The sequence below is a fragment of the Mytilus trossulus genome, chromosome 11 (assembly GCF_036588685.1).
Source record: "Mytilus trossulus isolate FHL-02 chromosome 11, PNRI_Mtr1.1.1.hap1, whole genome shotgun sequence".
NCBI lineage: Eukaryota > Metazoa > Mollusca > Bivalvia > Mytilida > Mytilidae > Mytilus > Mytilus trossulus.
Genome location: NC_086383.1, coordinates 66,157,161 through 66,170,933, shown reverse-complemented (window position 1 = coordinate 66,170,933; position 13,773 = coordinate 66,157,161). Strand labels below are relative to the sequence as shown.

The 13,773-nt window shown below is 32.7% G+C and overlaps 1 protein-coding gene across 5 annotated transcripts; it reads left to right on the top strand.

The window, feature by feature from the left end:
* The first annotated feature begins 550 nt into the window (after positions 1-550).
* Positions 551-12,619, top strand: LOC134691439 (nmrA-like family domain-containing protein 1). Of its 5 annotated transcripts, none has more exons than XM_063551962.1 (9): positions 551-769; positions 4,651-4,832; positions 6,648-6,775; positions 7,133-7,277; positions 8,173-8,187; positions 10,077-10,097; positions 10,891-10,986; positions 11,432-11,625; positions 12,276-12,619. In XM_063551962.1, exons 2-9 carry the CDS (start codon positions 4,652-4,654, stop codon positions 12,468-12,470), a joined length of 975 nt encoding a protein of 324 aa, XP_063408032.1. In that variant the 5' UTR covers positions 551-769; position 4,651; the 3' UTR covers positions 12,471-12,619. The 5 variants fall into 5 exon arrangements, with proteins under 5 accessions (XP_063408032.1, XP_063408034.1, XP_063408035.1 ...); XM_063551963.1 differs by lacking the exon at positions 551-769 and adding an exon at positions 2,965-3,083; XM_063551964.1 differs by lacking the exon at positions 8,173-8,187.
* Positions 12,620-13,773: the final 1,154 nt, after the last annotated feature.

The following is a 13,773-nucleotide window of genomic DNA, read 5'->3' as shown; positions in this document are numbered from 1 at the left end:
TTAACAAGAAAATACGATTTGAGAGTACTCGCAGTTACTGACAGCTAGTTAAAAGCCAAAACCAATTAATAGTAAAAAATCATGCATCAGAGACTAAAATCGACTAAAACACATCACAGGGATTTAGTATTTTAACGTCATTAATAGTCAAAGAAGACATGACTTGTGCAATGCCAAAAATAAATGTATCGACAGGTAGTAGTATAGTGAAGAGCGACTTCTATAGAAATAAAAGTTAACGTGGCTGTGTCCCCTATACATCTCGCCTCAAAAGATAATGAAATTTAGTTATGTTTTAATTTGCTAATGACAAAATCAATATTAGTGCCAATGTGAACTATATTCAGAGATCTAATTACAATATTGGTACGATAACCCTTACTTATAAGTTTGTTTAAAGGTACATACATTTTTGTAATTAATATATAATCTTTAACCTTTAAATACCAAATGAATACCTTATTAAATTTAAATCAAATGATTAAAAATCAATATATGAATTAATTTAAATATAAATATTAAAACGAACACGATTTATCAATTGATACTAATGTCTTTCAATAAACAATGGACAACATTTAAATCCATTTCTCAAATACGAAACTAACGGAGCATATCTTTAAATATCCTACCCAGGGTATACAATAGATCTGTTCTAATGTTTTGGAAACACCTCGGTGAAAATACACATAGCTACACTCAATGAAAATTAAAATGTGGGATTTAAAAGAACCATGTGATAAAAATAATGGAATATTTTGAATTCAAGGTACGTAACTAAGAATATTTAGAATATCATTATTCCTATCGATGCCATCGTGAGGCTCATGCCACAATGCCACATTAACTGTGAACTATGTTCTGAAATAATATGTTTACAATTATGGCAGTGTTATGTGTATTGAATAGTTCTAGATACTGACCTTCAAAAGAAAAAAATATATATTATATATATCAAAAGTTTTTTTTATTGGGAGCATATTCATAATAATGGGAACAACCCCTAAAATGAGGGGTAAATATCCCTTTTATCAGGTGTATATTTCAACTTTAGGACAAGTGATAAAAAATATTTATTTTGTAAAAAAAATACTACTAAGTACTAATGGTCAAATATATATTATTTGAAGAAACTTTCCCTAAGAACTATATAGAAATAGGAAGATGTGGTGTGAGTGCCAATGAGACAACTCTCCATCCAAATAACTATTTAAAAAGTAAACCATTACAGGTTAAAGTGCGGCCTTCAACACGGAGCCTTGGCTCACACCGAACAACAAGCTATAAAGGGCCCCAAAATTACTAGTGTAAAACCATTCAAACGGGAAAACCAACGGTCTGATCTATATAGACAAAACGAGAAACGAGAAACGAGAAACACGTATATATTACATAAACAAACGACAACTACTGTACATCAGATTCTATGTCTATGTCTATTTGGCATTATATGGCAAAAACAGTCCAAAAATGTTGTTTTATTCCTGGACTTATGTCTTTTTTGTTATTAAAAAAAACCTCTTTCAGAAAAGATGTTTCAAGTGTCATAGTTTTTTTCTCTCTTAAAGTTAAAAAATATATGTTTTTCCTTTTTTTCTAATTTTTACAACAGTAAAATGACCCCTTGTCTCTGAAACAGTCCCTCATTTAAGGGATATTCTTTACTTTGGGGGTCGTTTTCAAACCGCTTCATATATATATGCTGTAAATAGTTTATAAAAATGTAATTTCGTATTAAGTATTATAGATAAATGGAGATGCGGTTATACGACATTTGAGACAGCAACTAAACAACACAACAAACCTATATTTCAATGAATTATTATAAAATTTCTGTTCAATGTGGATGCAGAAAAATTAGTAAATTAAACTTAGGATACCCTGAAAAATTTACCAATTAAGAGACCTTAAACTAGAACCATCTTTTGTCTGTTAGCAAAACACGTTACGTATCTACGTTCCATCTCGTGAGACTAAAAATTGTTGTTGGGCCATTTACTTCTTTTTATTCGAGCGTCACTGATGAGTATATTGTAGACATAGATGCACTACCTAATGGGTTTATTGTTGTTTATAACCGTTTTATCATGTAAAAAAATATATCATATGATAAGTGTGATATTGTATTTCCCAGTCATAATAGTTTTACCTATATTTTTTCTGATGAACATTCTTTCTATGAAATTAACCTTTTTCGTATTTTCCTTTTTTCCAACTTTTATTATTCTAACTATATTTTGGGTTATTTCTGAGAATCTTAAAATCTATATATACTAATTTGAACCCAGTTGTCACAAATTCCCCTACCTATAGCGGGTTTCGGACAAGCCCCTATGAACTCCAAAATATCATTAAAGATCATAAAGTGGATTTTAGACTGAACTTCGATTATTAAAGGTCAGAGTGTCATAACCCCAAATACTTACCTTAACCCTATGTTGTTATGTCATAGTTTGTAATGTGTAGATATATTCAAAATGTAATCTCTGTTTAATTTACAAACAAATTATATAAACGATTAAAAACTTGACTTATTGTGTAGACACCTGTCGGCTATTTTGTATGTTGTATTAATGTCCCATTGACGAATTTAAAATCAACCCCATTACCTCCTTTCATTTTCATTATTAAACATTGGCGGATCCACGATTCATCTTTTCATTAATTAAATGACGTTGGAACCCCCCTTTTTTACATGATTCATTATGTGAACGTTTCATTGCGTTTAGGAGTTTGAAATGACTGGATCCTCGTCTGCAATACCAAGTAATATCAGTAATATACATCCCATCCCACATCCCTACCATACCCTACCCATACGTATACCCATACGTTTCCCCTATACACATACCCTTGCCCTTACCCTTAATCCATACCTTAATCCTAACCCTAACTCCTACCCCTACCCTTATATATCTGTATAGTAATTTAGATCTGAAATCATACTTAATTAAATAATTGGTAGATATAAATATTGATTACAATGGAGATTACCTGTAGAACAATTCTATTGATCTCTACGTCACCATCACAACAGTGCTAATGTCTATGTTACATCAATAAATATGGCGGTTATTCTAAAGGTAAGTTCAGAAAAATATATTCAATATGGTAACTGGTTTGATGTGTTTTAGCTATAACAAAAATGCTTCACCATGTTGCATATATAATAATAAGAGTAAGGAAAACGTGGACGTCTCGGTTGTGTTAATCCATTGTTGGTCTGGTTATTGACTAATTATATCTGTCTGTCATACTTTTCTAGTCTGACATGACAGTCACCATTGCAAGCAAAATACCACACTACCTCCTTTTTACATGCAAAACCATAGGCACATACCGGGACCTACCCCCCCCCCCCTTTTTTTTGGTGGGGAAAATGTGGTTGATTACGTAGGGAATCACTGAAACATGAAGGGAGAACCTCTTTATTTTAGGTCAATCAGCCCCCTCCTCCCTCTTCATGTAAAGTTCTGGATCCACCATTGTACACCCCTTTAAAACAAGACATCATAACCAAATCACAGACTTGGGACAAGAGAAGTGTGTCACCTCTCCGCCTTTTTATATGATATTCAGTGACCGTTAACGTTGTTTGTGATAAACTAGCAATATTTTGTCGATAGTAAACAAATAATTATCAAAAGTTATGCTAGTTCTTGTACATTTATGTAAAGTCTAACACTAACATAGAAAAATATAAAAATAATTGAAATTAGAAGAAAACAAAAAATATCAGTTTTTGGAGAGAAAAAAAGGGGGAGGGCGAAAAATATCCCTTAGCCAAGTACTTGTGGTTCGGATCCCATTCCATTAACTTATGATATACAGCGTTTAAAATACCACTGAGTTTCACCATCGAACCAAAGATCGGCATTACAAGTAACCTCGTTATCAAGTGTTTTACATGCATTACATGTTTATTTACAAGGTTACTCCAATTTCAGCGATTTGTGCAAAACCATATAACAGTAAATGCCAAGCATTCTGTAGTTTTGTATCATAATGAATGGTGTTATTGTCGATAACATGTCCGCTCCATGTATTTAATTATTCGGTATCATATTATGTCTTTACGGGATGTATTTAATTATTCTATGTCATTCTATGTCATACTATGTCTTTTACGGGATGTATTTAACTATTCTATGTCATATTATGTCATTCCCTTCTGTATTTAACTATTCTATGTCATACCATGTCTTTACGGGATGTATTTAATTATTCTATGTCATATTATGTCATACTATGTCTTTCCGGGATGTATTTGACTATTCTATGTCATATTATATCATTCCCTCCTGTATTTAACTATTCTATATCATACCATGTCTTTACGGGATGTATTTAATTATTCTATGTCATATTATGTCATACTATGTCTTTCCGGGATGTATTTGACTATTCTATGTCATATTATATCATACCATGTCTTTACGGGATGTATTTAATTATTCTATGTCATATTATGTCATTCCCTCCTGTATTTAACTATTCTATGTCATACTATGTCTTTACGGGATGTATTTAATTATTCTATGTCATTCTATGTCATACTATGTCTTTACGGGATGTATTTGACTATTCTATGTCATATTATGTCATTCCCTCCTATATTTAACTATTCTATGTCATACTATGTCATTTCAGGATGGGATGTGGATCAAGTAGTGATGCTCCAGAAGGTCCTAGGACCGTTGTAGTTTTTGGGGCTACTGGCCTGCTGGGAAGCTCTGTAGCGCGGGCGCTACTTGAGGACCCATTTAGATTCAAAGTCAAATGTGTAACAAGAAGATCATCCAGTGATAAAGCCCGAAAGTTGGCTGAATTAGGTTTGTTCTGTTTCACACTTAGTTTGATCACAAACATCAAATCAAATTCGAACTCTTTCTTCAGTTTACCAAAATCGACAGCTAATGCATGGTGTTGTTATGTTAAACTTCTGACTAGTTTAACGTATAGGGTGACTTATAATATACTGTTCTATACAGATGTAAATAAAATGCATGGAAATTGTTTTTCGACGTTTTTATACTTAGAAATGGAATTTCCAAATAAAAGAATAAGCCTTCTTCAACCATTTGAATACATCACTATGTTCTGATTAAAAACAAAATTTCGTAATTAATTGCCATTTAGCTTAGTTAATTACGCTTTTAAAAAGTTGTATATAAACTCATCATAGATACCAGGACTAAATTTTATATATACGCCAGACGCGCGTTTCGTCTACAAAAGATTTATCAGTGACGCTCGAATCCAAAAAAGTTTTAAAAAAGCCAAAGAAAGTACGAAGTTGAAGAGCATTGAGATCCAAAATTCCTATTAGCACCTCTCCCGGTTCTCCGTGTCGATAGGTTAACATTACAGTATCTCTACGAATAAAAATAGTATAGAAAATTCTTACTTAATAATTTTAAACCGAATTTCTTAAAATAAATCACGTAAACATTGATTTTAAATGATAAACAAAATATTTTTAAAATCTCAATGAAGTATTTGCATTTGGTACAGAACTGTAAAAAAATCTTTTCAAACCAGGTTTCATTTAAAATACATTCAAATATCGCTTTGTTAATAGAAAAACAGTAAGATTTAATTTCAATTGTTAGTTTTTGTTTTTCGTAACGAAAAAGAAGGGATAAACGATGTAGATATATATAACTAGAGGGTTAAAACAAGATACATTATGACCAGTATCCTTTGTCTGTATTTTTAACAAAACAAGTCGCGCCTACGTTCCGTCTTGTGGGAGTTTACAAAGTCTGGTTTGTATATATAGTGTTGATGCCGACCGTTGGCATGGTAGGAGCTCTGTATAGCCAGATAAGGTTGTTAAAAACTTCCATCATCAGAAAACCGTAATTTTCCTCACTATAAATAACATCACTGCATAGAGATAATCCCTTCACTGTCAAAGCAATTCGGCGGCGACGAATAACGGAATTCGGGGCTAACAACATCGGAATTCGACGGCGATTAACATGGGAATTTGTGGGCGATGAACATCGGATTTCATTGGTGGTGACATTTTTGATAGTCTTTTATAAAAGATGTCCCAAACTTTATTAAACGATGACATAAATGAGCTTTAAATATTAAATAGGGATTAAGATGTGTACTTTATTCTACGCTGGTCAAGGGTTACGATCAGGGTTCTTGCTTTGAGTCCTTCATCGAGGGTTCCAGGTCGTAACTCTTGGCTAGCAAATATAGTTAATCTGTACTGTATGATATCATTTGAGTAAATCTAAGGTTGAAGAAGTAATACATTTTGTATTACGTACAGGGGAAACTAAAAATCAAAGTACCTAGATATAGGAAGATGTTGTATGAGTGCCGATGAGACCGCTCTCCATCCAAGTCCCAAAGGAAAAACCATTATGAAGTAAGGTCTTCAACGCGGAGCCTTGACTCACACCGAACAGCAAGCTATAAAGGGCCCCAAAAAATGACTAGTTTAAAAACATTCAAACGGGAAAACCACCGGTTTAATCTATATAAAAAAAACGAGAAACACATATGAACTACATCAACAAAACGGCAACTACTGAACATCAGGTTCCTGACTTAAGACAGATGCAAGCAAATGCAGTGGGTTTAAATGTTTTAATGGGTTTTACGTGCATGATTTTTTTTATTTGCAGGTGCTATAATAGTTACAGCCAATTTAGATGACCCTAAAAGTTTAGAGAGGGCGGTAGATGGCGCTGATACTATGTTCCTAACTACTCATTACTGGGAGGATAAAAATAAAGAAAAAGAAGTCATTAGAGTATGTATGAGGGTCAAGAGTATAATGGAAATATGAAATAGAAAAACGGCCAATAAGTAAAGAACAGAGAGAAAAAAAGGGCAAGAATCTGAATAGAGAAAATAAGCAAAAAATAAAGAGTAGAGAACAATAAGAAGCTTAAATATAAGGAATAAAGAGTAAGGGACACATTAAAATTCATGGCATTACTATTTTAGATAAAATTTAACGACATGACACTGATAGATTATATTTTACGACAAGACAATGGTCTACTGAATAGTATATCAAACAATTCCACAACTTGATAATGGGCCTGACCTAATGAATAGAATATCTGCAATTTCACGATAATTTATATAAAAATCTACATTTCAGGGATTGAACGCTATTGATGCTGCTGTTCATGCTAATATCAGACATCTTGTTTTCAACGGTTCTGAACTGGTAAAGAAATATGTAGGCAGAGAGTGTGCTCATTTAGATTCTAAAGCAGGAATAGAAGAGTACATCCGGGAAGTTGGTATGCATTTAAAAATGTCACTTTATAATAGCTGGCTTTTTCATTGGCTTAATATGTTGTATTGAGTCAGCAATCTAAATGCATGCACTCTTAATGATGGTTTTGCTTTTTTAAAACTTAAATACGGCTGATTTATTGAATTTTCATGTTTCGCACATCAAATGATCGTCCCATAAAAAAAAGTGTGCTAGCAACTGTTCGTTAGAATATTTACCCCATTGTATAAAATATCTTATAAAAATGACACGTCGATTGCCACATAACATCAAAAGGGCAATCTGTACAGAAGATGATTTTTAACATAATGCCTCGGAAAATTAATGATTTTAGACATCCCACTTTCTAGGGTCGCTGGTTTATTGATCAAACTATTAGTTGTTGGCTCGAAATTGTGTAACGAAAGAGCCTTGTAAAAAACTCAGTTGTCTAACTTACTTTGTTTAATTCCTGTTCCTGTCATATAATTGAATAACGAAAGCATCCAACTCAAAAGCAGCACAATACCATTCTAACAATGTGGGAACGATGGGTACGGGATATATTTGACTGTTTTTACATTTACCATTCATCTTCATATCATTCATATCATAAATCCGTTAAACCAAATTGTACAAAAGAAGAGGACAGACCGTGCCGGTTAAAAGGAGATAACTCTTAAAATCCGTAATGCGTTTGTTAAAGGGAGTCTCATAAATGCTTTTTAAACATCCGTGTGAAAAAGAATAAAAATGATCTGGGTTACTGAAAACACATAATATTTATGTGAAAGATGTTGATATACAAACATTCTAGAGATTTTAAAAAGTTGTGTCATTTACAGACTTAGGTCTGGTCTACATTTGAAGACTTTTTTAAATGTGCGAGCTTTGAAAAAACATTTCTTTTACCTAAACAGCAAAAATAGTACCAGGTTTGTAACATCGTGTTTGTGATTTATTTCAGGGATTCGGATTCACTGTAAAACGATCGATCATAGGTTTTTTTTTTTAAAGTCACAACGTTACTATTTTTTTCAATGTTAACTGGGAACTAGTTTTTTTCTAATTTATATCGTTCTATTTTTACCTGTTCGGATATTTATACTATTCATGTATTTAATTCTAACTAAAACTGTTTCCCGCGAAAATGCAATAACTCGGTACTCAATTTAACTTAAGTCGTCAACATTGGAATTACTGAGACATAATTTTTTTAACAATAGTATTATAGTAATATACGTTCCTAGTTATTCAATTGCGTTTCTTTTAAAAAAAAAAGTTGCAGTTTTAAAGATAATGAATTCGAATTCCTGAAAATGCATGATTTAAATGGTATTTTATGACTTAACCTCGGGTATGATTTTAATTCAAAACTGCAGTGATTTCATCTACTGTGGATTCATTATTATTCGTTGGATACCAATTTTCGTGGATTTGGTGGGAACAGTTGAACAACGAAATTAAATGTTCAACGAATGACAAATTTTCCTATGGCTTGTATGCAGACTTCGGCAAAACCACGAAATCAAATATCCACGAACATGTAAGTTTTCCTCAATCCACGAAAATTGGTACCCACGAAAATAAATGAATCCACAGTATACCAATAATATTAACCAATTACGCTGGTCATAACTATAAACTACTGCCTGCATCACCCTAGCTAGGTCTTGGTTAAATCTTTTATTGATTTTCATTGCGCATGCAGGTGTCTGTTTTAACCTTTCCATCGTTAAATCCCGCATTTTCCCTGCATGCTCCTGTTTCATCATTACAAGTTCATTGTTAATTCTTAGGAATGGTTCTTCTTTGCATGCATCTGAAACCCTTTCAGAGTCCTTTGTTAAATTTATGCTTTATAGGTTATCAGTGGCAGAAAAGTGATGATTGGTCAATTTACCAAACTCGACCATAAATTGAGATAATAGTGTATGTTTATGAGATGACGATGATGGCATATTTTATGCAGTGCGCTCTATTTGTTATTTTACTTTCTTAGCGTAATAACACATGCACACAAAAAATACATTGCTAGAAGATAGGATGCGGCATTGTTAGTAGAGAGGATGAGAATAAAGGTTCTCACTTAGGCGAGCCCATGAGCCCTGAACTCATGATAATCTGGCTGTTTTTCGTTTCAAAACTGACGGACAAGTCCGAAGATATATCGAGATTGTTTGATTCATAGCAATTGAGCACATGAATGATAATTTTATTACAAAAGTTTAAATATTATCTGAATGTAACATAATTTACTTAAATCTATTTTGTCATGGAAATTGAAAAAAAATAAAATATGAATTATGTAGCAATAAAATTCCATATTCACACTGTTTGAATCGCCAGGACCAAAAAAATATGGAGGCCCTTAACCTGCATTCAAAATGCCTAGTGAGAACCCTGATTGTTCATAGAGAGGAACGGTCATAGATACTGGGAGATAGAGTGATGCATTGATAGGAGAGAGAGAGAGTGATGCATTGATAGGAGAGAGAGAGTGATGCATTGATAGGAGAGAGAGAGTGATGCATTGATAGGAGAGAGAGAGAGAGAGGCATTGATAGTAGATATAGAGAGAGGGAGAGAGAGAGAGAGAGGCATTGATAGTAAAGAGAGAGGCATTGCTGGGAAAGAGAGGGATGAGAGAGTGAGGCATTACTGGGAAAGAGAGGGGTCAGAGAGATATTACTAAAAGAAGGAAGAGTATCCTATTTTGACATCCCGTATCTTTGACGTCATTATGGCTGGTTGTGTTACACTCTGATGAAATTCTGAAAAGGATATTACATGTGATTAATTAGATGTAAATGTATAATTTCAGGAAGTAGAGCTGGTCGAGCAGGTATATGACAATTCCCCCTCCCCATACATGTTGTGTGAAACCTCTACTTGAATTTACAAAAACAATTACCATAAATAACACCCTATAATAACATCTTAATTATGTGTATTATTTTGTTATCAACTCCTGCAATAAAGTTGGTACCGTTGCTGTTATTTAGACTTATCAAGTAATGCTAATGACAAAGTAATGTCTAATATGGTATCCCCACTTTACAAAGGTTTAAGTCTTGTGTCTACCCATGGCTGTTTTAACTAGAAAGGACAGATACTAAAAAACAATGGAATCCAGTCGTAATATATAATATGATTAGCCTCTATCAAAATAAATAAAAAATCATTACTTCAAGTTAAAAATAATCTTCCTGAGAGTCCATCATTGTTTTTTTTAATACCTCCTTTGTAGGATAGAGGGCGCGGAATTTTATTAACGAATTCAATTAGAGGTGTTTACAAATAACAGTGATCAACAGTGTTCGTATATACAATATGCACATTGTGCGTTCTTCTATTGAGTGTACACTTGTTTCAACTTTGTGTAACAAAACCACACCACTAAAATCATCCGTCTTGTCTGTGTTTTATATATCGTTTGCTGTAATTTATTTTCAAAATTCACTTGCAATTCCATTCCAGTGTACAAGTATGTGGTTTGAAAACACAATAATAACTTCACTGCAGTAACAAATATTCTTGTTTTTTCAAGCAGTTAAATATAGTTATCTCGCTTAGATCGAATGTAATAAACATATACTGTTCCAAGATGTCAATTAATTTGTCTTTTGTTATTGCAGGAATCACGTATACCATCATACGACTTCCATTCTGGTACGAAAATTTCTTCACAATATTCAAACCACATAAAATCAAACACGGAGTTTATGCCATAGGTAAGGAATAATCTTATTTTACATGGTTTGTTTTTTTCTTGAAGAAAGAATTCAAAATAACTTAGCCCACATTTCAGTTTGCATTGATTTTGATGATAAATCGATCGATCCTTCTTACAAATCCTTTGGTTTTTCGTTTAATCCACACATATACTAAAGATATATACATATATAAAAAAGAAGATGTGGTGTGATAGCCAATGAGACAACTCTCCATAATTACCAAATGAAACAGAAATTAACAGCTAAAGGTTATCGGCCTTCAACCATGAGCATAACTCATACCGCATAATCAGCGAAAGATTATACCACAGAGAGTCAATCCTCTGAAGTGGTTGTTTGATAAAAGTACAAGTTTTCACAACAGTATTGAAAATTTTATCAAACTAGCAAAATAAACTTGTGTATTTGGATATCTACATTGATCGTTATTTTTAATTTTCAGCATTGCCCTTAGAAGACAATGACATGGAAGCAATATCGGTCGAGGACGTCGGAGAATGTGTAGCTACAATATTTAACAAGCCAAAATTATATGCAGGGAAAACCATCGGTTTAACTGCTGGACGATTAACAATGAAAGCTGTTGTTGAAGGCTTTAATAAACAATTCTCAAACAGAAAATTTGAAGATCCGAAGGTATAAATGTACAGTTTTTAATATGGCAAAAGGTTTTATTTTTGTGATTTTACAAGAAAAAAAATAGATAATAAGATTACACTATTTATTCTACTTCCATATTATAGTGGATTGAGATTATTTTGCACTTTTGTTAATATTTGATTTACTGTTTTTTTTTCTATACGGGAAGTTTGTAATTCGTTGAAAATTGCCACGCCGCTGTTAAAAATGAATCCACACATATGCTTTTGAGTTTAAATCATGAATATCTAATTGATACATCTCCTTTTTGTATCCAACTACCGTGCAACTTAACTGTACTTCTTGATCCTTTCAAAATATATAAAAATAAAACTAGTAATTTTTGGGCCTTTTATAGCTTTTTGTTCGGTGTGAGCCAAGGTTCAGTGTTGAAGGTCGTACATTGACCTATAGGAATGGTTTACTTTTATAAATTGTTATTTGGATGAAGAGTTGTCTCATTGGCACTCAGTCACACCACATCTTCCTATATCTATGACAGCTAGAAAATAACTTCGCAGTGATCTAACGTTAGATAATCACACAATTGTGATACTCCACCCTGTGCGTTCCGCCCTCCCCCAGGTTCACCACTCAAATCTGGCAACATATACACACACGTTGATATCCATTCTCTTCTTTTTCAGATACGATGTAAAGATTTTGAAAGATTTCAGTTTGTTGGAGCAAAAGACTTGGCGGCCATGTTTGATTTTTTCACATCAGATCATTGTGTGCGAGACTATAAGTTAACAAAGAAATTAAATTCAGACATTCGTTCGTTTGATAAATGGTTATACCACAGTAGAGAAATTATAGACGAGGAATTAAAGAAAGATTGATTAATATATTTTATGCAAATTTTACAAACATACTTTGGAATTATACTCTTCAGTTGTTGTTATATGCGGTTTTATAAACGCTTGTCTGATATGGGAATTCTAACAGGAAAATAAAATCCTTAACTCTGACTGACAAGTTAGAAACAATACGATTTTGTTCCACAGTTTACATAATTTTTTTAATATTTTAATTTAGCCGCCATTGTTGATCCAAAAAATGTTTGTGTCTAAAAGATTCCACTCAACAATGGCACGTTTGATTACAGATTATTTTGGATATAAACAAAGTTTTGAAAAATATAATATACTATTATGAAGAGATGTGTTTGCCTAGCATTTATGTTTTTGAAATAGATCTAACATTTTGAAATTCAATTCAAAGCCATTTTTGCCAAAATTTCCAACAGACATCCCATAAAAATAATGTCATCTTTATCGACTTTTGCTTTTGTCGTTGGATTGCTTCTTCCTTGACATTTCCTTATAATCCATAATTTCACTTTCATTTTTGAATACTTTTTTCTATTTTTATGTCCCATATATGGGCATTACGTTTTCTTGTCTTTTTGTGCGTCCGTCCTTCCGTCCTTACGTATGTATGTCCCGCTTTAGGTTCAATATTTTGGTCGATTTAGTTTTTGATGAAGTTGAAGTCCAATCAACCTGGAAATTAGTACAAATGTACCCTGTGATATAATCTTTTAATTTTAATGCCAAATAAGAGTTTTTACCCCATTTTACGGTCCATTAAACATAGAAAATGATAGTGCGGATGGGGCATCCATGTACTATGGACACATACTTGTTTTTATATAAATTTAACTTACAATATTTAATTCCCGTTATATAAAATCTTTGATATGCATTTTAACATAGCGTTATTCTTGAATTTTAAGAATTTCAAATATACTGAGCCAAAAAAGTTTAGCAACACTTTTTTTTTATATATTTTTTTTATTGTTTTTGGAAAAAAATTATTCAAACATCATTGATATAATCCTTAGTTTTACCTGTAAATTAAAACAGTCGTACTTTTTTCCTGCTGTTTGATTTCGCGCCATTTCAGCTTTGCACGTGTAAATGATGTTTTATCTTCTGTATCTGTACTTTTAAAACAATATTAAAAATTTCTTTTTCACTAACGTTCAGAAACACACCATTGGTAAAAAAACACAAACACCTTTGAAAAAATTGCATGGGGAGTCAACCAGGCCTCCCCGAAAATGACAGTCAGAAAGGTCTTGAAATGGTTGATGCCGGAATGAGGGTTGCTGACATTATGGCTCGATATAATGTGCAAAAG

What these genes read in the sequence shown, in the direction of transcription:
- LOC134691439 (XM_063551962.1), top strand. Translation starts at nt 4,652, where the DNA reads ATGGGATGTGGATCAAGTAGTGATGCTCCAGAAGGTCCTAGGACCGTT. An exon ending in AAGAAAAAGAAGTCATTAGA is followed by an intron (nt 6,776 to 7,132) that starts GTATGTATGAGG and finishes TCTACATTTCAG; the next exon opens with GGATTGAACGCTATTGATGC. An exon ending in GAAAATTTGAAGATCCGAAG is followed by an intron (nt 11,626 to 12,275) that starts GTATAAATGTAC and finishes CTTCTTTTTCAG; the next exon opens with ATACGATGTAAAGATTTTGA.